At 48.1% G+C, this 26,919-nt stretch overlaps 1 protein-coding gene across 2 annotated transcripts; it reads right to left on the bottom strand.

Annotated features, from left to right (window-relative positions):
- Positions 1–49: 49 nt before the first annotated feature.
- copa (COPI coat complex subunit alpha) lies at positions 50–25,603 on the bottom strand. Of its 2 annotated transcripts, XM_069188512.1 has the most exons (31): positions 25,526–25,603; positions 25,342–25,431; positions 24,305–24,418; positions 23,767–23,840; positions 22,530–22,610; positions 22,036–22,112; positions 21,365–21,474; positions 18,308–18,417; positions 18,068–18,167; positions 17,230–17,448; positions 14,777–14,927; positions 14,391–14,457; positions 14,126–14,201; positions 13,787–13,869; positions 13,133–13,358; positions 12,429–12,567; positions 11,230–11,392; positions 10,598–10,744; positions 9,730–9,919; positions 8,984–9,079; positions 8,266–8,354; positions 7,506–7,629; positions 6,893–6,982; positions 5,992–6,095; positions 5,657–5,803; positions 4,505–4,641; positions 3,621–3,807; positions 2,913–3,023; positions 1,190–1,351; positions 706–900; positions 50–360 (listed from the first exon to the last, which is right to left on the bottom strand). In XM_069188512.1, the coding sequence occupies exons 2-31, from the start codon at positions 25,379–25,381 to the stop codon at positions 301–303; spliced, it is 3,669 nt and encodes a 1,222-aa protein (XP_069044613.1). In that variant the 5' UTR covers positions 25,382–25,431; positions 25,526–25,603; the 3' UTR covers positions 50–300. The 2 variants fall into 2 exon arrangements, with proteins under 2 accessions (XP_069044613.1, XP_069044614.1); XM_069188513.1 differs by lacking the exon at positions 25,526–25,603 and having other exon boundaries at positions 25,342–25,518.
- Between the last annotated feature and the right edge of the window lie 1,316 nt (positions 25,604–26,919).

The following is a 26,919-nucleotide window of genomic DNA, read 5'->3' as shown; positions in this document are numbered from 1 at the left end:
CTTCCATTTCAGGTCTACATCTTGACACAAACCAGCTGGAAGGCAGCCGTTGTTCAAAGAGAACTTTATTGAATTCACTGTGCATTACAGCAAGAACATTAATGCGGAAAATAGGCTTCTACAACAACTTGAATACGTTGAGTACATCCGATACGGTTACAATATATCATGACAGGTTATCGACATGCTACTGCGGCGGCAGAAGTCAAGTGAGATTTCTCGAGGAGAAGGCGGTGTTCCAAGGGAGAAAGCAGTCCGGAATCTGAAGATCGGATCAGCTGGGATTGGAGGCGTGGCTCCCTAGCGGAACTGAAGAGGGCTGATGCGAAGCCCGATTGCGTCTTTGCCAATTTCCGTGGCCTGAAAAACAGAACATTTCAAGCATCCAAGCAACCGTTGCTATAAAACTGCCCTCAACCCACCGTTTCTTTTGAAATTCTTTCCAAACAAGCTCATGATCTTTCATCGTTGGAAAATGTGCATTTAATAGGATAACATAGGACTAGCTGAGACTTTCTGACTTGCCCGGATTTATTGATACATCTGTGTGAAAAATGATTGAGTGCTGTTCCTGTACGTTGCAATAAAAAAAAGAAAGAAATGCAGGGAAGCACAACTTGGCACTATAAGAACCTGGAACCTTGTAAAACCTAAAATGAGTTCAACTGCAGCGCCAACGGAAAGGAAAAATTTGCCCTTCCTTACCTGCGTGATTCGGCACACCTGGCCCTTGTACTCTGGGCAGTAGCAGGCACCAGAGAGGGGGCACTTCTCCACGGCCTTGCCCCGGTACAGGGGGACGTAGGAGGCGGCGCAGATGTCGAAGGGGTTGTGGCTGTCGTAGTTCAGCTGGTGAGCGTCAGTCGGGCTCTTCTCGCAGGCGGCCAGGATCTTCCGGGTCTGGAAAAGGGACACATCCCCGCGCGTGACATCGCGGCAGAGCCTCGGTCACAGCTCGCGGAGCCGGCCCTGGCCGAGATCCGGTTGTCTGTGCCACGCAGCCATCGGTAATCTTATAACGCTCAGTTCAACATCTGCCGGGTTTAAGAGTTTAGCTCCAGCTGTGTGTGACCTTTCCGAGGGTCTGATCGAACGTGAATAAGACCCATGTCACCCCGTGGCCCCGCCTATTCAACAGCTGCTGCCTGCGGGTGCTAACCCCAGCCCCTCTGGAGACATGGAGGTATACCTGCTGCGCCACTTCCGGCTTGGGTCCCAGTTCCAGGAGCCTCCTGGCGAAGCCGGCGGCGGTTTTGAAGTTCTTGAGCTTGAAGAACAGGTTGACTGCCGTCCTCAGCACCAAGATCATATGCACGGGCTGCAGGCTGCAGTGAGTGAAGTAGGCCGCCATCTGCGCGCGGGAAGAGGCAAAGGTCGGGGATTTTCAGCTTTTGAAAAACGTGTGAGGTTATCGCTGTCCCCCCCTCCATCGTTTGGTTCCTGTTTCCAGGTCTAGCTGCCCCACCTGATTTTTGAAATGCCGTTTCCCGGTTTCTGAAGAGTTAAGTGGACTAGAGAGCACATAAATCCCCCCTGGAGTCAGTTTTGAGTCCAGAGACATAACCCTTAGCCAGCTATGCTGCTCCCACATTTTTCCTGACACCTTTAATAATGAAATGCTACAGAGTTCAATAGTATACACCCCGGTATCCAAACCTAATTCGTTCCTGAAAATCTGTTCGGAAAGGCGGGAGATCGTAAATCGAAAATAAAAATTCCATTATTTCTTCTGGGGAAAATGCCACCCTGTTCAGGAACGAAGACAAGTTCAATCCAAAACCACCCTAAACATATAGTACCATACAGACCATTATAGCAAGATAAGTGAACAACGCAGTTCTACTCAAATAAACTAACTATAGCTGTAAAATAATTAATGATATTGTAGTGCCTTTTCCTGGCGCTGTGGCCGAAGAGCGCCGGCTGGGGTGCGCGGCGAGGGGCAGGACGGGAGTAGTAGTGGTCAGGGCGGGGACTAGGAAGGCCGCTGACCAGTGCAGCTGACCCACCGTGAAACGGGTGGACAGAGTGGTGAGATCGCCCGGATTTGTGCAAATAGTTCCCTGGTTTCGCACCCCTCTTATAGTTGTACCCAACTCCCACCCTATCCCTGTGTAACTATACCCGAATAGACCCCAATGTGTTGTGCTCTCTTTTTCTCTCTCTCTCTTTCGCTCTCTCTTTTCTGCTGGACGCCCGTCCGAACAATAAAAGCTCCGTTTTTTCTTTTAAACGAGAGTCTGAATTACTGTCAATCCTCGCCGAACCATTGCAATATCGTTAACGTTACAATATCAGATTTAAGCCCCATAATGAACAGCAACTACAAAACAAACACAAAAAACTATTTGAAAATGAGAGCACAAGCTCTGCCGTGATCGTAAACAAAGCACTTCTGCCTCACGGCGTCCTGTCTTGCACCCGTGCAGAAACAAGCAGCTGTTCGGCGGCTCTGAATTCAAAAATTCGCGGAAAGTTCTCGGCCAAAGTCGCTTTCGAACTTCAAAGTTCGGATTACTGATGTTTCGTTATGATATCGAATTACAAGGTACAAATTCTTCATGTTCAGATCATATACCGATCATTCTTATACCGGGAATCACTGGCAGAGAGCAGCTTCTCTGCGTAGCTTGGAAATGCAAGTATGGGAATATTCTGAATGTTGATGGGGTTAGAAAACATACGCAGCTTGATCTGGACCACAATGTACTCGATTGTCATGGCCGTGTGTGACACCTCTGAGAATTGTGTTGGGAAAACATGATTCGTTAATGGTGTCCATGTAGTGTTATAAAAAAAGACCGAAGAGCACATTTCATGCCATGAAGAAGTCACGTGAAAGGCTATCTGGCAGGTGGCAGGTAAAGACAACCAGAAAAGAAAAGACAATCTCTCCTGGGCCCATTCCTCACCTCACAGAGCCTCTTCTGTTGCTCCAGTGTCTCTTTGGGAAGCTTTTTCCTCTCGGCCTCCATGGACAGCCCCACGATGTACTCCCGGCAGATCGTGATCAGCTGCTGGGCCTGCACAAGAAACGGCTCGGTTAAAACTGCAGCCCGACAATCCAATATCCCACCCCATCAAAACCCTTTACAACGTTCCTCCCCTGAAGTGCGAGTCGGCAGCCCCAGTTCTCTTCTGCTGAACCACCCTGGTTTTCAGATTTGTTAACCTGATCTCTGGAACAAGCTGCCCAGCCACACTTTCAAAGTCGATACCTTGGATTTCTTTCAAGACATGGCTGGGAGAGATCCCGGGATGAATTAACCACTACCAAACAGGCTAGATGGGCCCCCCGTTCGAAACTTTTCTCTATTCCGAGTTTGCAAGAAGGTTGAAATTTGACGGCGAGATTATCGCACAGGTAAGAAAAATATTAAAAGTACAGCACGCTAATGCCCGGATCTCGTCTCTACAGTTCTCAATAGGATTGACTTGAAGTGCGGCGCCCCCTGGTGGTGAGACTTTAGGAGACGCCACTGTAGAAACGGCACAACAGAGACAAACGCCTGACGAAGCAGAGGCAGACTCCTGATGTTTTTGTTCGGGGGGGGGGGACAACGCGTGGCAACGGGAATGACTCCGCACAACTGACGCTAGCCCCCGGACGGCGGGCGCACCTCCGCGATCTCTTGCTTGTTGTCCACGACCAGCAGGGGCACGCTGAGCAGGATGGCGCGGAACTTCTCCACCGCCTCCTCAAACTTGCCGCCGGTGGTGAGCTGGTAGCAGGTCTGGAGGCGCGAGATGAGGTCGGAGAGCCGCAGGCCGATGGCGGGGAGCGAAGCCTTGGGGGAGGTCTCCTTCCTGCATAGAGAGAAGAAGAAGTGCAAACACTTGACCAGCGCCGATTTCTGAAGCCATTCTACCACCATGATGGCTGACCACAGGGGCTGCCAATCCTGACCCTCGGGGCCAACATACCTGCTGGTGTGTGCATCCGGCCGAGCTCTCAGTAACACAACTGAACCTCCAGCTGACTTCATAATAGGATTATGTTTAAACTGATCGACTGTTTTCAGCACTAAAACATACTAGCGTTTCGGAAGTAACAAAACTCCGAACTTCGGCGTAGATTAAAACCTGCAAGTGTTCCAATCACACAGCTTGTCGGTTCAATTCAGGCTTCTATGAAGTAATTAAGCTGAGACGGAATGAGAACCAGCAGATGTTAGGACCCCCAAGACTGAGAACTTCCATCCTACCATGTGATCAGCTGGTAATAAACGCTGTTTCCAGACTGAACAAAGGCCCCAAGCAAATCATTTTCTTGTGGGGAAAAACCTGTCCTACTGACCCAGAGCCATCTTTTTTCTGGTCTTTGAATATTTCCAATCCACGCTCCCCAGACGGTTTTCACTCTGCATTAAACACCTTCAAGATGAAGCTTCAGATTACTGGCAAAGTACACCAATCACGCGATCGTTCCTTCAACGCTGACCGACAAAGCCCCCCGGTTCGAGAACAGCCTCTGGAAGTCCCCGGGGCAGGGAAGAGGACTCACCAGTTGCGCTGGGGGTACCCATGCAGCGACGGCAGGCTGGGCAAGCCCTGGTAGCAGGTTCGCCCGCGGGCGTAGGTCTGCATGAAGAGCTGCTTGTAGCAGGAGAAATCCACCACGCCGACCTGGTCGTGGAGGAGCTGTGGGGGACAGAGTCAACCATCAGGAGCCAGAGATACATGGTCAAGAGTTAAAGGGTCACGGTTGGGTTCCAGCAAGGGCTAGACCACTACAGTAACACCGCATGGCCTATCTGTACCACGGCGACGTCTGGAATGCATCACCGAGATGTTTCAGAGTACAAATTCATGATTTCCAGGGCACAGGTTAACCACCTGAAGCGATGCTTGGTTGGGTTTCAGAAAAGAAATGGTAAAACCTAACATGGTATGTGAACTGTAAAGCCTTGGCTGTAGTCTTCGACCTTATGGAGACAATTTCATCCTAGCGCCGAGTCAGACACCTCCTCAACGTGATGCTGTGAAGGGGGAGCCGCGACACTGTTTTCATATTTCGACGTGAGAACGAATCAGCGTTGATAAGTTCATTTCAAACCACCAGAAAAGTAAAATGTGCACAGTTACTCATAAAGCCTCCAATTCACACCACAAGATAAATGAAATTTCCAGGTATGCACAGAGATTCAGAACGAGGTAACAAAACGTCCGGTGAGGTGAAGCGGCTCTATTACATTGTAAACAAGCAGGTTTGTGAACGCATCTCTTTTAATCCAACAGAAATATTTCTCTTGACTTCGAGACAACTTACTCGTTAAGTCTGCATACAGACCACATTGGAGCATTTCTGTGGTGAAATGTCTGCTGTACAACCTGTACTTATTCATTCGTACATCGCATTACTTTAGTCATTATGGTGACTAGCGAGCAGGAAGGGCTGCTTTGCGTCACAACTCGTGGGAACTTGAATGCGAGTCTGCGACAACATGGGGACTTACAGTACTTTCACAAAGCTCACGATTTTGTGCTTCACTGAAAATGTGTACATTTTCTCTCTACTGTCAACGCATTTATTTTGTTACCGGGATTTAATAATCAGTATTAATTGGGATTTAATAACCGAGAAATTGGAACTGCAGTTCCCCTTTGAGGCAGGAACTGCTTCTGAAGGGCATCGACACTGCTCGTCTGGTCTTACCCTCATGGCTGTCTCGAAGGACCCTGCCAGGATGTGGTCGACAGGAAGTTGCGAGTTGTTGCACCACACCTGGGCGGGGCCGACGCCCTTGGTGGGCGGGACAAAGAAGCCATCCTCAACCCCGCCCCCTGAGCCAGCTGGGAGCTCCTATTGGACACAAAGAGAGACCCAGTGAAACACGTCACCTTGCAAAGGAACCGCAGGACTTTAAAAACGTTCAGCTACAAATACAACGGAGGATGCTGACTCATGCTTGCAGAAAAGCGCGTTATTTTGTCCTCGCCCTGCTCTTTTGATTTTCGATCCTAGCTGCTACCCTTCCCCTTCAATCTCACCAGCTCTGGGGGCAGCTCCAAGTCTTCCTCCACCTCCCAGCCTCCTCCTTCCTCTTTCCCAGCTCCTTCCTCCCCGAAACCCTCCTGGGTATCCAAGAAACCATCTGTCGGGAGAAGGAGTGCAAAAGGAGTGGGACAGCATGAGAACATCTTCCCACGCAGGCAGTGCCAATAAAAATCTGACCCAAAATCAGCACGCCTGTGGCAAATCCAAATTTCCCCAAATGCACGCTGGCACATACACGCAACAAATTTCCAAATGCCAGCACAGACTACATCCGCCAAGCATCGATGACACAGATGGAACTGGTGCATTCGCTCAGCCGCTGTGACAGACTGTCACGACCTCAATCCGTCTTGGCATGGGTTCACATTCCCCGCCCTGGGGTACAGGCAGACACCTGTATGAATCGCTCTCCTCAGACTCGCACCCACAGCCAGCGACTGCAATCTTCTCGCCGTTTAAGCCACATCCACAAAGGAGGCGGCACGCAGGAAAACAGGCAGTCAGACTGGGGCCTTACATCACAAATATTCTTTATTTTGTGAAAAGTATAAGAGTAACTGCTGGAATATGTTAACTTAGCCTGGTCCAATTACCATACCCTTAACATACGTTAAAATAAGAGCTGATCTACAAAAACAGCGGCTGCCAATAATTTTCTCCTGCAATAAGGTGTCAGGAAACAAGCCACTAACCATCCAGAGAACAGGATGAAACCCACCTAAAGTGTGACACCAATCTCTGTCATGTGCCACGGTGGAACCGTACTGTACGAAAGAGTGGGGAAACCCTAGCAGCCACTCTGTTCGTCGGGAACTGAGCTCAACACGGGCCGGAACCGCGCAGGCCTGTTTCCCCTGCGACTCTGCCGAAGGACTCGCCAGAACCGCAACGTACCCTCGTCCAGCTGCAGCTCCGCGTCCTCGCCCCAGCCTTCCCCGCCGGCCACGTCCATGTCCAGGTCGGCCGCCATCTGCCCCGCTTTGCCTGAGAGGGAGACCCAGAAGATGCGTTTCGTGCCTGGGCAGACCCCACAGCCGCCGCTGGAGCCCCCTCAGGTGACTGAACGGTTCGGAGCTCTTGACTTTGTTTTCCCCGTCTCCGAAGGCCCGGCCTCAGGAGTTGCTGAGGTCTTATCGCCGTGCCAGAGAGGGGACCCTACATCAGGAAGCTATGGGGAACCCTCCTTCTTTCCACTGCATAAAACTAACTTTATTAAATTATATGATTGCGCACGACAAACCTACACCAGTTTTTGACCCTTGACTTAAATTCAAAGGTCTTCAACAATTCACACCTTTTTAAAGCCTAAGGGAGGCAAAGCAAATGAAACCCGTGCCACTGGACTCTCATGAGTGATAAGTAACAGAAAAACACCCACTGATGATCCTCACAGCTTTACAGCTTTTAGAGAGCCAAGAAAATTCAACAATTACATTCGAAACGATTTACAACTAAGAGTCCAGTCAGTAGTTTTAGGCCTGGTCACAGTCCCCTGAAGACCTCCTACCCTTGGTGGCGATGGCTCCCTCGAAGAAGCCCTTGGTGACGGTCAGCAGGGGCCAGTTGGTGTCCAGGGGCATGATGGGAGGGGGTGGCTGCAGCAGTTTGGCGTCAGGGTCAATCTCCGGAACCTGATTGGTTACGATGCACAAATACCTGTCACAATTCCACACAGTGCATTTTTTTTTCCAGTGTTGAGAACCCAGAAACACTACAAAGGCCACTCTGTATGATTTCCTGGTTTGGTTGTTTGCTCACACAACCTCATCCAAGTCTTTTCTTGGAGAATTCAGGAACATTGCCTGGGATAGTTAGTTTCAGACACACACAACCCTCCCGATCTCAGCCTCAAATGAATTATTTATTGGTGTCTGCTTGGGTCTTCTGAGAAGATCATCAGTCGAGTTAGAAAGTGCTGTTCACTCAAACGGAACTTCAAACTTTCAACCTCAGACAAATTCCAGAGCAGGGGAGGGCTACTCCAGCCCTTATAGGCCAAAGACCTGCAGGATTCACAGGTATTCTTCAATCAGCAACAGGTCAAGACCTCATTAAAAAGAATTACACTCGTTCAAAGAATTTGCTCTATTAAGTCATTGAATAGTGGAATGAAAACCTGTGGCCACTGGAGGACTGGAGTTATTGTTTTAAAGGAAAGATCTGCTTTGCCCAGTCTGTGGTCAGACCTGTGGTCAGGACCTTGACCAGGAGATGGTCAAGATGACCCAACTGGCCTCTCTCTTTGTCCAACAACAGGAGGGACTTACGGTCTCCTTCTCTGGGTCGAAGGTGGCCTTCAGAGCTTCTGCTTCTTCATCCAGGCCATGGGTGGCAGCAGTCAGGTAGGCCAGAGACTCTGTGAGGTGAACGAAGAAAAGAAAGAGTGAAGGACTGGACAGGAATGGATGGAGTCCAGCACGAGTGACCACTGGCGCACCAAGCTGCAGGTGTGAGACCCGAGATCCCTGAAAAACAATACTCTTTTGATGTTCACAGAGACAGTCCTGCACGCCACCTGTCAGGACCGCGCAGGAAATGCGGAGTAGTACGACCATTCGGATTATTCTAAACATTCCCAAACTATGGTGTAAGATCCGACTGGTTGAAAAGCAGGAATGGATGGGTGTCTCCAACAGAAAACAAAACTGAATGAAAAAAACATCAAAAAGCTCAGTCGAAGTGCTTCATCAATATCTGTGGGTACTAATAAAGCACTTGATGGATAATTAAACACCCGTGTACAACATCTATCCCTGCGCAAAAACCACTTATTGAAAAAGGTTTGTTGGGTACTGGCTGTGGTCCACCGATGCCAAAACCGGACAACATGAACAAGATAGGGCAAACCCAAGATGGGGTGCAGGTCGCTCACAGGACTCAATTTAGAGACTCCAATCAACGCAGCCAGCATGCGTTTGGACCTAGGGTCCCCACCTCTGGTCCTGGAGAGTCAACCTGACATGTTCTTCAAGGGCCGAGACTTACTCTGGCCGCAGTTCTTCAGGATGCGCACCCTCTCGCTCACATCTCCCAGGTACAGGGCGCCCTGGTAGTGCCCGCTCATGTCCTTCCGGATCTCGGCTGGAAAACAGGGATCTCTGTGTCAGATGTTTGATCAAATAAAAAAAAATCAACGGAAGGAGTGCATTATGGGAAAACTAGGAAGGCGAGAGAGGGGGAGTCGGCTTCCTGGCATGCCTTGAAACAATCAAAGCCACTTAGGCGAGACAGACTTGGGCTGTACTGGCAGCAAGCTATTGCTGGTGTCTATTGCTCTAGACACGTGTGTAAATAAATTCTTCTATCTACACTGTTAAAAAAAACATCTCTGATCGCAAAAGGAACAAGGTTAATGAAATCCTAAAAACACGCCTCATGCAGTGCACTTCAAACGCCAATGGCGAACAAGTGCTGCTTCTGTTTTTGCCGATAGCGTACTGGCATGGCGGCACGGACGAGACAGCATTTGCTCCTGGGGGATCTGCCTGATTGCCTGCAGGTGCTTGGAGAACAGCCCCAGGCAGAAACCGAAGCAGTATTAACTGCTTTCCGAGGCAGCCAAGCACCTTGAGAAAAAAAAATGGTTGGGCATTTCGCAAAAGTGACTGACTTCAGCCTCCACCAACCTTTGTAACCGACACATGCTCAGGAACTAAACTTTAAGGACTTTAAGGATCACTTAAAGAGCTCCTGCAGGCTGCGTCACACAGGAACTCGCCAGAGCTTCTCACCGATCTTCATCATCTTGCGCAGCTTGTCAAGGTTGCCGGTGATGAGGTAGAGGAAGGTGAGCTTGTCGAAGTTCTTGGTGCGCTGGTAACACATCTCCACGATCTGGTGGTGGCCCTGCAGCAGGGCCACGGTGCCCAGCTTCTCCCAGCACGACTTGTCGTCCAGGGCCTTGGCCGCCTCCAGAGCCACCTGACGGCGGTGGGAGAGCAAGAGAGTTTAGGAAACCCAATGCCACTGGGGTCATCGTGACAATGGGCCAAAATACAGAGAAGCCATCCTGAATTCTCATTCCCACAATGCACTGTTTCTGACAAGTAATCGGTATTTACTTTCCAGTAATTGACTTATTTCCAGATAACTTTTACAGGTACTTATTTCCAGATTATTTTACAGGTAAATTGACTCTTGGTTTTACATCTACATCTGTGAGGTAAAGACAGTGGTTATTACCTCCTAGGTTAAGAAGCTATAGAAGCAAAACTGTAGAATAAAAAATGAGAACCCACCACAGCACAGGGACAACGACAGATTAGGAAACTAATGCCACTGTAGCTATACTGTGAAGAATCCAGCAAATTCATCAGAACAGAAGCTGAAATGATGGTACGCAGATGACTAATAAGATTCTGCAGTGCTACTTTTAAAACATAAAAACCGTCATAGGAAGTTCACTGGTCTTTTATTATTTGGGGGGGAGGGGAACCCCTTAATTTTAAAGAGTTGCATTGCTTTGAGGACATAAAAATTGAAAAAGTCCAAATGCTTCTTTTTGGTTTGCTGTCCTCAGAAATGACAGGAGCTGGAACAGAAGCAGGAGTTCCACGTCCGTACCCGGGCATCCGGGGGGCGGGATGGAGAAAGGCTCACCTCGATGTTGCCGCACTCCAACGCCAGGCTGAAGCGAGTCTTCTCGTCCTTGACGAAGTGCAGGGCCACCTCGGGGTACCCCTTCTTCTGCAGGTAGGCTATGATGGACTGGCCCACCAGCTTGGCGTTGCGCACCATGTGGAGAACCTTGGGAAACCAACACGACAGGCATGGCTTGCGTGCCCCACCACAGGGGGGAGCCGTGCCAGCCGCCCCGGGGAGTGTAGTGCCCTCACTGGGGGGTAAGAACTGAAAAGCTGAAGGGGCAAAGATGCATCTGTCTACAAAAACAGGTGCAGAGAAAGTGAGGAGGGTCTAAAATATGAGCTGATGGAGACCTACTTGAAATCCCCTGTGAAAAAAAAAATAAAAGCACCTGTTCAACTATTTCCAGGTGGATGCTACACATTGGTGGTGGTGGTAGTGGGATTCCCCATTACCTGTAAAGCGCTTTGAGTGGAGTGTCCAGAAAAGCGCTATATAAGTGTAAACTATTATTATTATTATTATTATTATTATTATTTCTGTCCACTGTGCTGTATTTGTCTTGGTCACCGCACATAGCAGTGAGACCATTAATTAGCATGTTTCCTAAAACAAACCCCACCGCTGCCACCACGAGGTGGGCTCACCTCCTCATACTTGCGGTTGACCAGGGCCAGCTTGAAGCGGTACTCCGTCGGGTCGATGGTCAGCACCCTGGGGCGACACTCGCGGTCCAGGCAGTAGACACTGTTGCCACGAACGCGTGTGACGTAGATGGGCAGGTCCAAGGTGCGGATTATGCCATGGTCTCTGGGGGGGGAATCATCAGTGTCAATTAAAGCCAGCTACCTCCTCAAGGCATCGGTTTCTCAAACTAAACTACAGCTGCCAATACACTCTAATAATAAATAACCTGTCTCTGGTTTAAGATTTTGCACTATTTCTGCAGAGTACAGTGTGAAGATGCATGTATCATACTTATGATGTACTAAACCCAAGGGTCCCCAAATTCCAGTTGTGGGGGTACAGATCCAGCACACTTTTTGTTTACTCTTTTAACCTTTAGCTGACGAAGACCAGGAAAAGAAAGCAATCATCACACAGTATAACTTCAAGTATTAAAAAAAGAACCATTTCTGCTCACAGGAGGGGATTTTGAATAAATCGAATTTTAGACGGGCAGAGTTAAAGCATTACCCATTCTTTTTCTAATTCAGTTAAACTTTTCTATTACAATTCAACTTGAGTGCAATGTTTTCTACTGGAAAGCAATTCTTCTGTGCGGTTTTTAGAAATGTTCATCGGCAGCTGTAACCTAAATAGCTCTCGCAAACAATATTATAGATTCATAAGCACATTTTTCCCCAAATGTTACTCTGGAAGATAAGGATTATTAATTCAATCCGGGAGACTAAGAAATAATATATCCCTAAAATGTAAGATGTAAATTCCTCCTAGAGATGTAATCTCATTTTATTTTAGGCTCTCCAGAAGAATTCTTCCTTTCTTGGAAACCTATAAAGCTTCGGATAAGAATCCTGAAGTATGTAACTGGGACAAAGCAGAGATAGGGCGCCAGTAGGTAAAGATGCAAGGCAGACAGCGAGGTCTGTATTTGCGTCCAGCCTCCTCGCCTGCACTGCCGTAGGGCTGCTGTCTGGACGCGAGTCCACGAGTGCGTCACGAGTGCGTCACGAGTGCGTCACGAGTGCGTCACGAGTGCGTCACGAGTGCGTCACGAGTGCGTCACGAGTGCGTCACGAGTGCGTCACGAGTGCGTCACGAGTGCGTCACGAGTGCGTCACGAGTGCGTGTCTGCGGACGGGCGGGGGGGGAAGGGTCTCACCCGGAGGTCAGGGCGTATTTGATGTGGTTGCTGGTGGTGTAGATGAAGACCCCGCTCTCGTCCCAGGCGCCACTCTTCACGCGGATGTTCTCGTGGATGTTGCACAGGGACTCCAGCTTCCTGTTGCAGATCATGATGGCTGGGCGGACGGGAGCATGGGAAAAAAAATGAGGCAAGAGCGTGAATCCCCATAATGCCGGCACATATGAGCGCATGTAATCGGCATCTGTTTGCACTCGTTTGTCCCAAAGAAAATTTGAGCTTTTTGCAGGTGAAACATCTCTCAGCTTTAGATCTAGAAAATAAAGACCCTTCTTGACGCTACTGTTGAGATTTAAAGCAAAGAATCTATATAAGCAGAAAAGCAAAATAAAAAAAATGCATAAAAAGCTGAGGCTCTAGAGGAACTCTAGAAATCGTGCGCTATGTTTTGACGTTTCAACAAAATGATTTTCCCTTTCTGTACAGTTGTTCCAATTTTTGAATCTAATGTAACAGTAACCAGCATTAAGTGACATACACCCTCTTATTTTGACAGACTCCTGTCATTTCTCCACCCTTACAAAGAAACATTTTCCGCCGAGTATCAAACAACCTCCATTTCGGCTCGCTCACAGAACCATGCAATCACCCCGCACCAAGTCGAGCCCAGGGACGGCGGAGCCAAGATGGCTGCCCGCGAAGAACGCAGTTTCCACACTCACTGTGCTTGGCCAGCAGCGCGACGTGGCTCATGTCGGTGGACCACACCACGTACTTGACCTTGGCGATCTTGACGGAGGCCAGCGCCCGCTTCTGCTGCACGTCGAAGAGGGTGATGGAGTCGGCGTCGCGCAGCAGCAGGTTGCCCGTGCCCGCGTAGAAGATCTCCTCGCAGTTGGGCACCTGCACCTTTTTGGCGATCTCGTTCTTCAGGTTCTTGATCAGCAGCTGAAACAAGGCATGGGGCCAACTTTTACACGGGCAGGGGGATCATTGATTACTAGTGGCTCTTGTTGGCCTAAGCGGAGGACGACGTGAAATGAAATACCGGAAATCACAGAAAATAAAATTCGGGAGGTTCAAGTGGTGTACCTTGGCTGCCAAGGACCAAGTGCACATAACATTACAGCTGTTGAGCCTCCTTCGGGTGTCACCTAAAGAAGGCTCAGCAGCCAAACCGTTTACCTCCCTACTTCTCAGGGTGGAAATACATTCATGTTAGACAAAGCAATAAAGCTCAAAGTTAGCATTTCTCAATAAAGGGGTCTTACGAGTACAGTGTGCAGAGCCACGGTCTCAAACACTTCTATCACGTGTCACTTCCTTCATGACCAGCGCTGTCGAACCCGGAGCCGACGGGGACGTTCCACACTTACCGAATGCATGCGGTCCAGGACAGCGAATCGGTTCCGGGCCACCCAGACTGCTGTAAGGCCCGACGAGCGCTTGCCCTCTGGAGCTGAAACGAGATCCGGAGACCGGAATTGATTGAAGAAACGGCCTGTTTTCCGGCTCCCGTGAGGGGACAGCCTGCAGCAGCAGTTGACGGTGTACGAACGCGCGTTTCCGGTGCAACCCGTGCAGCTGAAACCCTGCTCAGGCATTTAAAACCTCCCCTCTCGGCGAAGAACGTCAATACGAGGGTCTCAAAGTGATTGCAGCAGCACAGCGTCTATGACCGAAAGAGACATCAGAAAGAGTACCCCGATACCTACCATCGGGATTCTGGGAGTCCGAGTCTCTGGGGATGGAGTAGAGATCATAGGTGCTGTTTTCCAGATTGGTGGCCCTCTGTACACAAAGGAATAAGACAGAAATTACAAAAAAAAAATAGCAAAAGTAATGAACAGAAAACATCCTGTGCTACATTATACAGCGGCCGTTAAACACTCGACAATTTCAATTTCATCGTTGCTGCTGAAATAACGAATCGGAAGGGATGTGGTACTTGAGATCCTGCATCTCTACAAAGGGGCTCACCGTGCAGAGAAGGACAGCGTTTTCAGCTGGGTTGTAAGACATGCTGAAGACTGGAAACTTGGAACCACTGAAAGAAAGAAACTCGATTACTACTGGAAAACCCTAACTGGAGAACCGGAGAGACACGGTCGAGACAACAAACAAAACTGCTGGCACCAAGATGGGGGCTAGGGGTGCACTCGTGTCGTCTGTCGAGTCGTCTGCCTCGGGCTGGACGATTTCACCGATCAGCCACACCGCAAGATGGCGGCCTAGCGACCAAGCACCATAGCAACCAAGCTCCCGCGCGGCTCTGTCAGCCAATCCGCTGGCGCAACAGAGGGACCCCCCCCCCCGGCGGTTGGCGGCCCCGCCCCCGCGCCCCGCGCGGCTGTGCGATGACGCACCTGCGCAGCTGCATGACGGCGGTGTCCTTGCTGCTGTTGAAGTCCAGCTGCCGCAGGAAGCGGTCCTTCACGTAGTACAGCATGTTCCCGTACACCGCGTAGGCCGGCCTCTCCCGCTCCAGCTTGAACACCAGCATCCCGCTGTCGTGGCCTATGGACAGGAGAGAGAGAGACGCGACGCCGGTCAATTCCAGGTCAACACCATGGAGCACAGACACTCAAAATAATCCCACCTGGCAGCCCGAGCTCGTTAACGTCACTCAGACTTGCCAAGGAGACAAAAACGGCTCCCTTCCCAGTCAAGACAGAGACGTGCAAATAAGATAAGATCACTTTATTGGCCATGTACGGTTTCTAGCATTAGGAATTTGTCTTTTCACAGACCCCAGCTTGCTCTCCCCGAGACACACAGACGGGGAGAGAGAAGCTGGGGGTCAGAGCGCAGGGTCAACCACAGTCTATCCCAGCAAGCAACAGGCGCAAAGCAGGGTACACCCTGGACAGGACGTCAGACACATACAGTGCCTTGCGAAAGTATTCGGCCCCCTTGAACTTTTCAACCTTTTGCCACATTTCAGGCTTCAAACATAAAGATATACATTTTTTATTTTATGTGAAGAATCACCAACAAGTGGGACACAATTGTGAAGTGGAACGAAATCTATTGGATTTTTGAAACTTTTTTAACTAATAAAAAAATGAAAAGTGGGGCGTGCAAAATTATTCGGCCCCTTTACTTTCAGTGCAGCAAACTCACTCCAGAAGTTCAGCGAGGATCTCTGAATGATCCAATGTTGTCCTAAATGACTGATGGTGATAAATAGAATCCACCTGTGTGTAATCAAGTCTCTGTATAAATGCACCTGCTCTGTGATAGTCTCAAGGTTCTGTTGAAAGCGCAGAGAGCATCATGAAGACCAAGGAACACACCAGGCAGGTCCGTAATACTGTTGTGGAGAAGTTTAAAGCCGGATTTGGATACAAAAAGATTTCCCAAGCTTCAAACATCCCAAGGAGCACTGTGCAAGCGATCATCTTGAAATGGAAGGAGTATCAGACCACTGCAAATCTACCAAGACCTGGCCGTCCCTCTAAACTTTCAGCTCAGACAAGGAGAAGACTGATCAGAGATGCAGCCAAGAGGCCCATGATCACTCTGGATGAACTGCAGAGAACTACAGCTGAGGTGGGAGAGTCTGTCCATAGGACAACAATCAGTCTTACACTGCACAAATCTGGCCTTTATGGAAGAGTGGCAAGAAGAAAGCCATTTCTCAAAGATATCCATAAAAAGTCTCGTCTAAAGTTTGCCACAAGCCACCTGGGAGACACCCCAAACATGTGGAAGAAGGTGCTCTGGTCAGATGAAACCAAAATCGAACTTTTTGGCCACAATGCAAAACGATATGTTTGGCGTAAAAGCAACACAGCTCATCACCCTCAACACACCATCCCCACTGTCAAACATGGTGGTGGCAGCATCATGGTTTGGGCCTGCTTTTCTTCAGCAGGGACAGGGAAGATGGTTAAAATTGAGGGGAAGATGGATGCAGCCAAATACAGGACCATTCTGGAAGAAAACCTGTTGGAGTCTGCAAAAGACCTGAAACTGGGACGGAGATTTATCTTCCAACAAGACAATGATCCCAAACATACAGCAAAATCTACAAAGGAATGGTTCACAAATAAACGTATCCAGGTGTTTGAATGGCCAAGTCAAAGTCCAGACCTGAATCCAATCGAGAATCTGTGGAAAGAGCTGAAAACTGCTGTTCACAAACGCTCTCCATCCAACCTCACTGAGCTCGAGCTGTTTTGCAAGGAAGAATGGGCAAGAATTTCAGTCTCTCGATGTGCAAAACTGATAGAGACATACCCCAAGCGACTTGCAGCTGTAATTGCAGCAAAAGGTGGCTCTACAAAGTATTAACGCAAGGGGGCCGAATAATTTTGCACGCCCCACTTTTCATTTTTTTATTAGTTAAAAAAGTTTCAAAAATCCAATAGATTTCGTTCCACTTCACAATTGTGTCCCACTTGTTGGTGATTCTTCACATAAAATAAAAAATGTATATCTTTATGTTTGAAGCCTGAAATGTGGCAAAAGGTTGAAAAGTTCAAGGGGGCCGAATACTTTCGCAAGGCACTGTACACTCTCACCAGGGCCAATTTTCCCAGAATCCAATTAACCTACCAGTATGTTTTTGGACTGTGGGAGGAAACCCACTGCGAATGGAGGGAGAATATATAAACTCACAGAAAGTACCCCAGGTCCGGAACTGAACCCACTGTTTAACGGTGCCGCCCCCACGGGTACATGTAATATTTACAATTGATTTATACGGTTAGAAATGCCAATACCCATGTGAGCTCAACAGATGTCCACCCCAAGAACAGGGCGGGCAGTGAACGGGAACAGCGTGCACTGCCGAGGGCAAAGGGGGCACTCTCACCTGCGGCAAAGAGGTTGAGGTTGGGGTGAGCCCCCAGAACCCAGAAGCGGTCGTGGTCCCGGCGGAAGGTCTGCACCCCGGTCCTCTTGGACATGTCCCACACGCGGATGCTCTTGTCCTCGGAGTTGGAGAGGATGAGCTCCTGCCGGGGGTGGAAGACGGCGCAGGAGACGTTGTTGTAGTGCCCGCGGCACGTGTCCAGCTCCCAGGCCTTGGACTCTGCGGCGGCCGGGAGAGAAGAATGGTTACAGATGGGACACCACCCATCACAGCCCGCCTGCTAGTCAGCAGCTAACCGATCCCATGATGCCTCTCATCCAGCCGCTCCCTGGAAGAAACCAGGCCCTGTATGTAGAGAAATGCCTCCTGTCCCGACTGGAGGACCACAACCAGCAGTTTCGTGAAGAAAGCCAGGGGAATCGGCTGCAAGAACATGGCTGGGCAGCTTGTTCCACATTCCCACCACCCTTTGTGTAAAGACAAGCTGTGTTCCGCATTCTCAGTTTTAAATGCTCTTTAACAGTTTCCTCTTCTTCTATTCTTTTATTCTGAAGATGTCTGCTGGGTTGACTTTATCAGTACCTTTGGGGATTCTGAATACTTGTATCCCCTTGGAGGCCTAGGATGTATCTGGTTACACATTTCTGAACTGATCCCAGACTGGTAACATCTATGCTATAATCCAATACACCACATTCTAAATGAGGCCTTGCTATAGATTTCTACTCGACGTGTTAATGACATGCTGCACACAGAGCTTTTGACCAAATGACAATTCTACCTTTCCCCACACCCTCGGCTGAAACGCATGGCTATAGAGGCTGCCCAGCCCGCTCACCGTTCATCCTCCAGATCTTCACCTGACGATCGTCTGCTCCCGACACGATCAGAGGCATTGTGGGGTGGAAAGCGGCCCAGTTGACCCCACGGTCATGGCCCTAGACGCACGGAGGGTAAAGGTCAGAGGGCACAACCGTCCATCTCCTGCCAAGTCCCCGCGGAACAAGGAAGAGGAGGGACAAAGCTGCAGCATTATTTCTGCTGTATTTCTAAAGACGTGGAAACAACCCAAGCTTACCTCCAGCACGTGTTTGACAACGGCATCGGACGCTCCGAAGAGGTCGACCCCGGAAATCCCGCGGACCTCCGTCTCCACGGCGCCGGGGGACAGATTCTTCTTACGGAGGCCTGGAACCAAGATCCACGGCAGGCGGGAAGGGTACCAAAATACACGTTACACACGCAGGCAACCACACGCGGGGAAGGGGACCGAAGACAAACCGTGACACAGAGCCAAGCGCAAGGCGAGCGAGGACGCACACAGATCTCCCCCCCCCCCCCCGGCTTTCGAGACGTCTGGCGCCACGCAATCGCCGAATCGGGTAAACGACACTTCGGAATACGCCCAGCACGTGCGAAGAAAATCAAGTGAGCTTTGATGAGAACTCAGTGGAGATCTCTCAAACAAGCCCACCATACCTTCTGCACACGCAGAGCTTTTAAAAAAAAAACTCTGGATGATGGGGGGGAAAAAAAAACACATTCCAAATGCATATAACAAAAAAAATTCAGGACATCAAGTGCTCAGCTTTACTCCTGTTGGGAACCTGTTTATACAGATAAGCTGTAGGAACCTTGATATTCTTCCTTTTACAAAACAAAAAACTGTACTGGGGAAAGTTAATCCTAAACACCTATGAGCTACACTTACAGGGTCCTTATGAAAGGGATTGATATTTAAATGAATAAAAAGCTGGGAAACACTGCTTTAAGGATGTATTACTTACCACTGTACACAATAGATTACTGGACCTGACTCCTTTTAACGCAAGTACCTTCTAGCCCAAAAAGGAAAGGAAGAGCACCAGGCCTATAGTTCATCCAAAGGGATTTATAAACAGAATTCCAACAGGAGCAAAAAAAAAAAAGGTAGAACAGGAACCAAAAGCGCAACTGTAGATGTTTCCGGTGGTGTGTGGGTGTAAAAGGAAGGAAGAAGGGCAAGGGGGAAGAGTTTCAATGCCGGACCGTCGGCTGGTGGGGATGTGGATAGTGGGGGGGAGGGAATAGGGCTAAGATCAGGACAGACTTCGGTTTGTGTGACGGCCTTGTCAGTACAGGAGTTATAGGTTTTGGATTTCATGCAGTTAGCGATCAGGCACAGGCTGAAACTGTTTAACTCTCGCAAAAACAAAACAAGAAAAGAACGAGGTCAGCCTTCAGAGCACTTGTGGGGTACCTGCAATGTTCACATATTGCTATCGAGGCTTTTTGCTGGTTAAGACAAATCCAAACTCAAGACACTGTAGTAGACACGCAGCAACTAAAACTGGGGGAAAGAATTCCCTCTTTTTCTGCATGCCAACTAATTTATTATAACCGGGGGAAATGTTAGAAGAGAAAAGGTCATGTGATCAGTCATGCCTCCAATCACAAAGTTTCTAAAGCACAGTGCAGGCCATGCGTTAGGATTCTGGTTAAAGGAACATTTTAACTTTGGTTATTGGCCCTGCTGAAACGCATTAGCGAGCACTCTCCGAAGTAATCCTTTTTCTCCAGTGCTCTTTGCGAATCCAGCTCACTGAAGTATATTTTCTTACTTGTCAATCCTTTGAAGGAAAATCTGAGAAACCAATTTTGTCATTAAGACAATCGGGGGGAAGAATCTCATGACCGCAAGGGATGGCAGTAACACGGAACAGCGTTTGGGGATCTAGACCTGTTCCCAGAGGGTCAGTTTGGATCCTGCAGTTTCCTTGATTAAAGTGATATACTTTGCCCTGATCGCCATTGCTACTGTATGAATGAGTATCAGAATTTTGCTGGGGGAAGGAGACGACCTGCAAAGTACTGCAGTGTCCCAACCAAGGGGTGCAAATGTACTGGTAGTGTGCATAGCAAACCAGGATAAGCCCTCTCCTGTAGTCACTAGGGCTTCTGAAGAGGCTTGTGGTAGCCCTTGCTGGTCATTTCCAGAAAAACTGGTACAAAGCATTGCTCTGTGTGAAGGCAGCCGAATGCCATTTCCACTGGGTGTTAAGAGCAGTTAAGCAGGCAGGCAAATAAAGAAGGCGCGAGCTACGATGACATCACACAGTCACTTCCCAGCATCCTCCACACAGCAAGCAGGGGAGAAGGTTACATCACAACGCATGCAGCGACACAAAACCTCACCCCCCGACTCCGCCCCCCTTTCCCGCGGGACTGTGAGAGTGGACCCTTTGCCCCAGTCTTCAGTCACAACAGACTGACACTGCCTGCGCACGGGGCAGTAGCTCCAATACACACTCGGAGAGCGAGTACTTCACTGGATCACCAGAGACACGACGTATAGTATCTGGAACAGACTTGATTCTGCCCACGTAAATCCAACCACTTGTTAAACCAACATATCTCCCTTATTAAAGGAGGAATCATATAGTAGATCTTTTTGAAAGGGGTGACAGAAAAAGGAAACTGCCACTTTACAGTGTTTTATCAATTTTTCCATTCAGTTTAAGGCAGTTGTGCATGGCAGCCACTGATGGAAAGTCCACAATTCCATGCTGAAAAGAGAAGAAAGAAAACAACGTTTCGGCCGTGGAGTCTTCTTCAGGTCTGGTCGAAACGTTGCGTTTTCTTTCTTCTCTTTTCAGCATGGAATAAACCTATTACTTGATTCTTTAAATCTGTCTCACATTAGCATTAGTATATAATTAAGCATGTTCAGAAGCATTGCGTTAGGCTCCATTTTACAGAAGCCATCGTTAGCCAATTACAGCGTGCCATCAGGGGCTGTGTGGAAAGACTCCACAGCAAAATGAGATGGAGCAAGCCACAACTACCTTGTGCTGAAATCTCTCTGAATGGCTCAATTCCTTTAGAAGACTGCCTTGTCCTGTTACCCACAGGGGTGTCAGAGCAGGCTACCTCAGCAGTGTCTCTTTCAGGCGACAAAAGTCTGGAAGACTGGGGTTCGGGGGGTGCCCATCACCTCACCCGCGGAGGAGGCGTTACGGGGGATGTCCGTACCTTCTTGTCCATAACCCTAATATCCCCCCCCCCCCTCAAGCCCCAAATTACCCCAAACTCAGCCCGGTCTCCCCTTTACCTCCCCCTTGGCCTTCTGCCCTCTCTCCCCCACCCACACGCTCACCCGAAATATCCCACACTCGCACGGTCTGGTCCAGACTGGCCGACACCACCAGGTCTTCAGAAGGGTGGAACTGGGCGCACATCACATAGTGGTTGTGCCCAGTCAGCACGCTGGAGGGAGGGAGAGAGAGAGGCGGGTTAGGGGTTAGGAAAGGGCACTCTCTGACCGCTGCCCCCTGTCTGTATCAAAGGAAATGTCATCAGGAAGCAGAGCAAGGCAAAACCCACTGACCTTAAACATAAAAATCACATTACTCACTAAAACACCCTCTCAGCTGTGCACAGAGTACTATGTAACACACACATGAAATAGAACAATGACTGTAGCATATAAGGACACAGATGACCAAGTTCTGTAGTGCCCTCTGCTCTTTTCAATCTCTGATTTACAGCCCACTTCAATAGCCAAAGCCTGTGGACAGATAAAAGAGCTGTATAGACTCCTGATCGACACTAACATGGGGCGTGTATTTTTTAAGAAAGCTGTACAGACCACAGATGTGCCTGAACACGATGCTTATATTCTTTATGAGCTGTACAGAGCACAGATCTCCACCAACATGATGCGTATATTCTTTAAGAGAACTGCATAGACCACTGATCCGTATCAACATGGTGCTGATATTCTTTAAGAGCACAGACTACTGATCTCATGGTCTTTAATGCACTTACCAAACACAGGTCCTGGACTGCCAGTTCCAAATGCGAATGGTCTGGTCGTCGGAGGCACTCAGAATCCAGGGATAGTCCTTCAAGGCAAAGAGGCATCTGTCAGAGAAACTCTCACCCTGTGCGCAGCCTGTTCAAAACTCAAGCAAACCCTTCTTTCAGAAAAAGTGCTGGTCGGCTCCAGTTAGATATACATTACAGATCGGGTGCAGATGATTAAGGCTCTTCTAAAACAGAGGAACGAGACAACCTAACAGAGGTTCGCCCGTTGATAGTTAGCAGTTTATCGATCTGAGGATCTCATCCAGATGTTTCTTGAGAGAAGCCAGGGTACTGGCTTCGACAGCGTGGCTGGGCAGCCTGTTCCACACTCCCACCACCCTTTGTGTAAATACATGCCTCCTGTTCTCAGTTTTAAATAGACTTCAATGAGGTCATGAGCAGAACAGACAGGCAGAGGGAATAATGTCAGGGCTGGGCGGAGGGGAGACACTCACATGGTGGAAGAAAGTAGTCCGGATGTAATCCAGATGGCCCAACAGAGTGAAGAGGCAGCGTCGCAGTTTGTAATTCCAAACCTACGGAGAGGGAAGAGAAATTGGAAACCGAATGACATTGGAGTGCGCAATGAGCAGTCACACCACTCTGACAGAGACAACGGTTTTCCAACCTTCTTCCATCCCATGGCACTCCTCCTGAAAAAAACAAAATCTTGGGACCCACCACACCCATCCCCACATAAACACATCACCTGCTCAAATACATTATTTTTTGACTGATCACACACAAAAAAAAAGGGGCAGCAATGGTGACCCTGCTGCCTTGCTGCACTGAGGCCCTGGGATCAATTCTGGACCTGGGGTGCTGTCTGTGTGGAGTCTGCATGTTCTCCCAAGGTTTGCACTGGTTTCCTCCCACAGTCCAAAGACATGCTGGTAGGTGAACTGGCTTCTGGGAAAACTCCCTAGTGTGACTGTGTGCATGTCTTGTTGGGATAGGCTCCAGTCCCACCCCACCCCTAACCCTGAATTAGATGAAGGGGTTCGAAAATAGATGGAGCTATAATCAAAACTTATTTCAACTTATTTAATCTGAGTTGCCTCAAAGCGCTCAGTGGCCTCATCCTGGCAGGAATTGGGGGTTGGTGAAACAGAGCTCTCAGACATTCTCTGTTCTTCTCCGTCACGTCCACCAAACCTGAAGAACTTCACTCGCAGCCCACATGACTCCTGTGTCTTTGAGTGCAGCCTGTCTTCATCCAATCACAGCACTACAGGAGACTGAACTAACTGACAACGCAGGCAGCAAAACGGCAGAGAAAGAAGACTGAAGACAATCGTGTTTCTGGCAGAACTGCGATTGGACAAAGGCCTAATTAAAATCCAATATATTTCTGTGTACCTTCTGCTCTTCAAGCCCACCTTAACCTGGAAAGGCACTCCCATTAATATAGGCTGATTAGAAAAAGATCTTTGAGAACTTTTTAAGTTGAAATATTCCAACAACTCCACTTGGTTTATTGGCACACAATTTCAACACATGTAACTGTAGACTCTACATGACCTATGCCAGCACATACACAGTATGTGGACTTGGGTCTACACTGTGGGGAGATGGTGTGACTGTTGATAAAGGTTTGCGATTGCACGCACACGGCGTGTCCGCACATAGAGTGCTGTCTGCACGTGCACCGCGCGTGGTGCATATATAGCAGTGTGGCAGCAACACGATTACCTTGATCTTGTAGTCATCGCCCCCAGACACGAAGAGAGGCTGCTGTTTGTGGAAATCAATCCCTCGGACCGGGCCTGCACAAAAACAGAAGCTTACACCTGAAGAAGGCTCCACAGCCAAAACGTTGTTTTCTTTTTGCTCTTTTTTAGGAGGGAATAAACCGATTACTTGTTCATGTGAAATAACTCTCCTGCCCCCTGAAACACCGTTCTACTGTATTATTTGTATTGTAGTGTAGGACTCTGCATTAAAATATCCCCCAGGGGATAATAATGATAAATGAACCCTTTATTGCACAGTTTTGTGTTTCTTTGACCTCTCTCTTTTCAGCAGAAATGGGGATCAAAACACTGTACATTGTGCAACAGAGACTTGGGCTTTTTGATAGAATCTTATCAGACGTGTGAAATATTTTCTTAGAGTGACGGTTGTTAAGGTCCCTCATCTGTTTCATGCACTTGCTTCTTCTTTACTGCAGTATCACCGGGGAACTATTCAAAGATGGGGCTGCTCCTTTACGAGGGAGCGCCTTCCTCACCGTCGTGCTCGTCGAACTTGTCGATGAGGGTGCACATGCGATAGTCCCACAGCTGGATCACGCCGTTGTGGAGGCTGGCCAGGATCCACGGGCGCTTCGGGTGGAAACTCAGCCCTGTGGGGGAAGAGGAGCGGACAGAGCACACACTGGCTCAGTCAACAGGGAAACAAGATCCAGAACACGACGTCTCCGGCTTTGCTTTGTTTTTTTTTTTATTAATCGTCAATGTTTCCTTTTCTGACGCTACAACTAAACCCGAATGCAGAAAAAAAAGCCGAGTTCGTTTTTATTTAAAGAAATACATGTGAGATTGCGAGAGAAAAAAAAAGAAGTCCGCCGAAAACTACCTGTTGCGTTCTAGGAAAGATTGCAGGAAGGATCGGTAACTATAAAAACACCAACATCAAATCGGGTCAATCAAAAACATGATTAATGATTTGTTTTCTCTAAACAGGATGGCTATGTGGGTTTTCTGTGGTTTTCACTCGGCTGACCCCCGTAAAAGCATCAGTGATTGAAAGATTACATTATAAATGCTGAATCTTTTACACTGCGGTCAAGCTGTACAGAACAGATTCAGTGTAAAAGCCGGAAGGTCAATACTGACAGTTACGGTTACCTTTGAACAAACTAAGCATAATTCAAAGTCAAATAACTAAAAAGCATAAGTCAAAAAGGAATACTCTCTTTGTTCATCAATCAATTAACAGTTAATTATGTAACAATCAACAACTGATAAAAAACTAAACTCATAATTCATATAATAATCTCATTAATAAGAATTATTTAACTATAATCTGACTAATCTATCCAAATCTTATTATTATACCATGTTTGCAGCTGAATCAGTCGTCACACACCCAGTCCGGCTGCTGGGTTGCAGACGACAGCAGCAGCAGCACGTCATCACGCCACGAAAAACGCTGCTCTTTTTGTGTTTTCTTTTATTTAGATTATTTTCGGAGGTCTTCAAAATGTGCGCGGACAAGAAGGACAAACGCGACGTCGCAAAAATAAAAAAATAAGCGCCGCCGTACCTTTGACTCGGGCCGATTTCGTCTCAAATTTGGTCAGCATCTTCGCACCTGCCGCGGATCTCTCGTCTTCAAGCCCAACAAAGGTCTATCCTATTGCAAAAAAAGAAGACTAGAACACTACTACTATTGTGTTATATATATATATTTTTACTTCAATCTCCTCTCCTGTTCCCCTGACACCCACCTAGGGCCGCATCAGTGGATTCGGACTCCTTGACACGTCACCTCGCCACCCACTTCCTCTTTCCTGTGAACAATAAAGCTGATTCAAACAACACGGAAAACGCTCCACGTTGGCTCTCGGCGTTCAACGACCTCCGCTGTCGGCCATCTTGAGAAGGTCGAAGTTATTTGCCGTGCAGTATATTATCACATAAAGAATACCTGTTTTGCTTTTTTTTAACCTATTGAATGTGCTTATAGTTGTTGTGGGTATTATTTAGTCACGTTAACACATAGTTAAGCGGAAGAATCTTCTTACATTTATGGCCAGCAGCTAAATCCTCCTGCATTGTACAACTGGCAACCCACTAAAGCTCAGCAGGTGTGAGTCTGGCCACTACCCTGATGGGAGACTCCTGGGAAAGCTTAGGTTGCTGCTCGAAGAAGTGTTAGTGGGGTCAGCAGGGGGCGCTCACCCTGTGGTCTGTGTGGGTCCCAATGCCCCAGTGACGGGGACACTATACTGTAAAAAGGCCCCATCCTTCGGATGAGATGTAAAACCGAGGTCCTGACTCTCTGTGGTCATTACAAATCCCAGGGCACTGCTTGAAAAGAGTAGGGGTGTTACCCTGACCAAATTTCCCCCTGGTCTTTACCAATCATGGCCTCCTAATAATCCCCATCTCTGAACTGGCTTCATCACTCTGCTCTCCTCCCCACTGAGAGCTGGTGTGTGGGGAGAGTACTGGAGCATCATCCAGGTGGGGCTGCACACTGGTGGTGGTGGAGGGGATCCCCATTACCTGTAAAGCGCTTTGAGTGGAGTGTCCAGGAAAGTGCTATATAAGTGTAAGGATTAGTTCATATTTTGCACACCATGAAAATCTTACACGAATTCTTCCATGGCATTCATTTAATTTATTTCTTTTTTTCTTGAGTTTTATTGAACATTAGATAATATGAGTTAAAGGAGAAAACGTATCTTAAACAAGAAAAATCAACAAAAGAGACTCTTAAACTGTGTTTCCTGAGATATTTAAAACTCTGAACAAGATAAGATGGCTTTTTATTGTTCATGTTTTTCATGGAGTGTACAGTAAGTAATATCGCATTTCCATCGAATAAACATTTAAAGAAGGAGTAGTACGGGACCATAAAGGAACAAGTAAAAAGTTTATTTCTGCTGAAAAGAGAAGAAAGGAAACACAAAGTTTCGGCTGTGGAGCCTTCTTTGGGTGTGAGCATTGTGTTTTGTGGAGGTAATTGCAACCCACTATCAATAATTATAAATGACCCATTATTTATTCATTATGAACACTGTAGGGAGAATCTTTGTGTTTTGTCAACATTTTATTGAACATCAAATAATACAAACAAAAGTGAAAAGGTGTGTGCAAAAGACAACTGATCAATAAA

Source organism: Lepisosteus oculatus, chromosome 4, assembly GCF_040954835.1.
Source record: "Lepisosteus oculatus isolate fLepOcu1 chromosome 4, fLepOcu1.hap2, whole genome shotgun sequence".
NCBI lineage: Eukaryota > Metazoa > Chordata > Actinopteri > Semionotiformes > Lepisosteidae > Lepisosteus > Lepisosteus oculatus.
This window is presented reverse-complemented; position numbering and strand designations above follow the sequence as displayed.

Bases quoted from the DNA above. Each gene is read 5' to 3' on its own strand.
- copa (XM_069188512.1), bottom strand. From the start codon at position 25,381: ATGCTGACCAAATTTGAGACGAAATCGGCCCGAGTCAAAG. The intron at 9,920-10,597 runs GTGAGCCTTTCT...CACCGCCGTCAG, and splicing joins TGGAGTGCGGCAACATCGAG to GTGGCTCTGGAGGCGGCCAA. The intron at 9,080-9,729 runs GTGAGAAGCTCT...CCTGTTTTCCAG, and splicing joins GCGCAAGATGATGAAGATCG to CCGAGATCCGGAAGGACATG.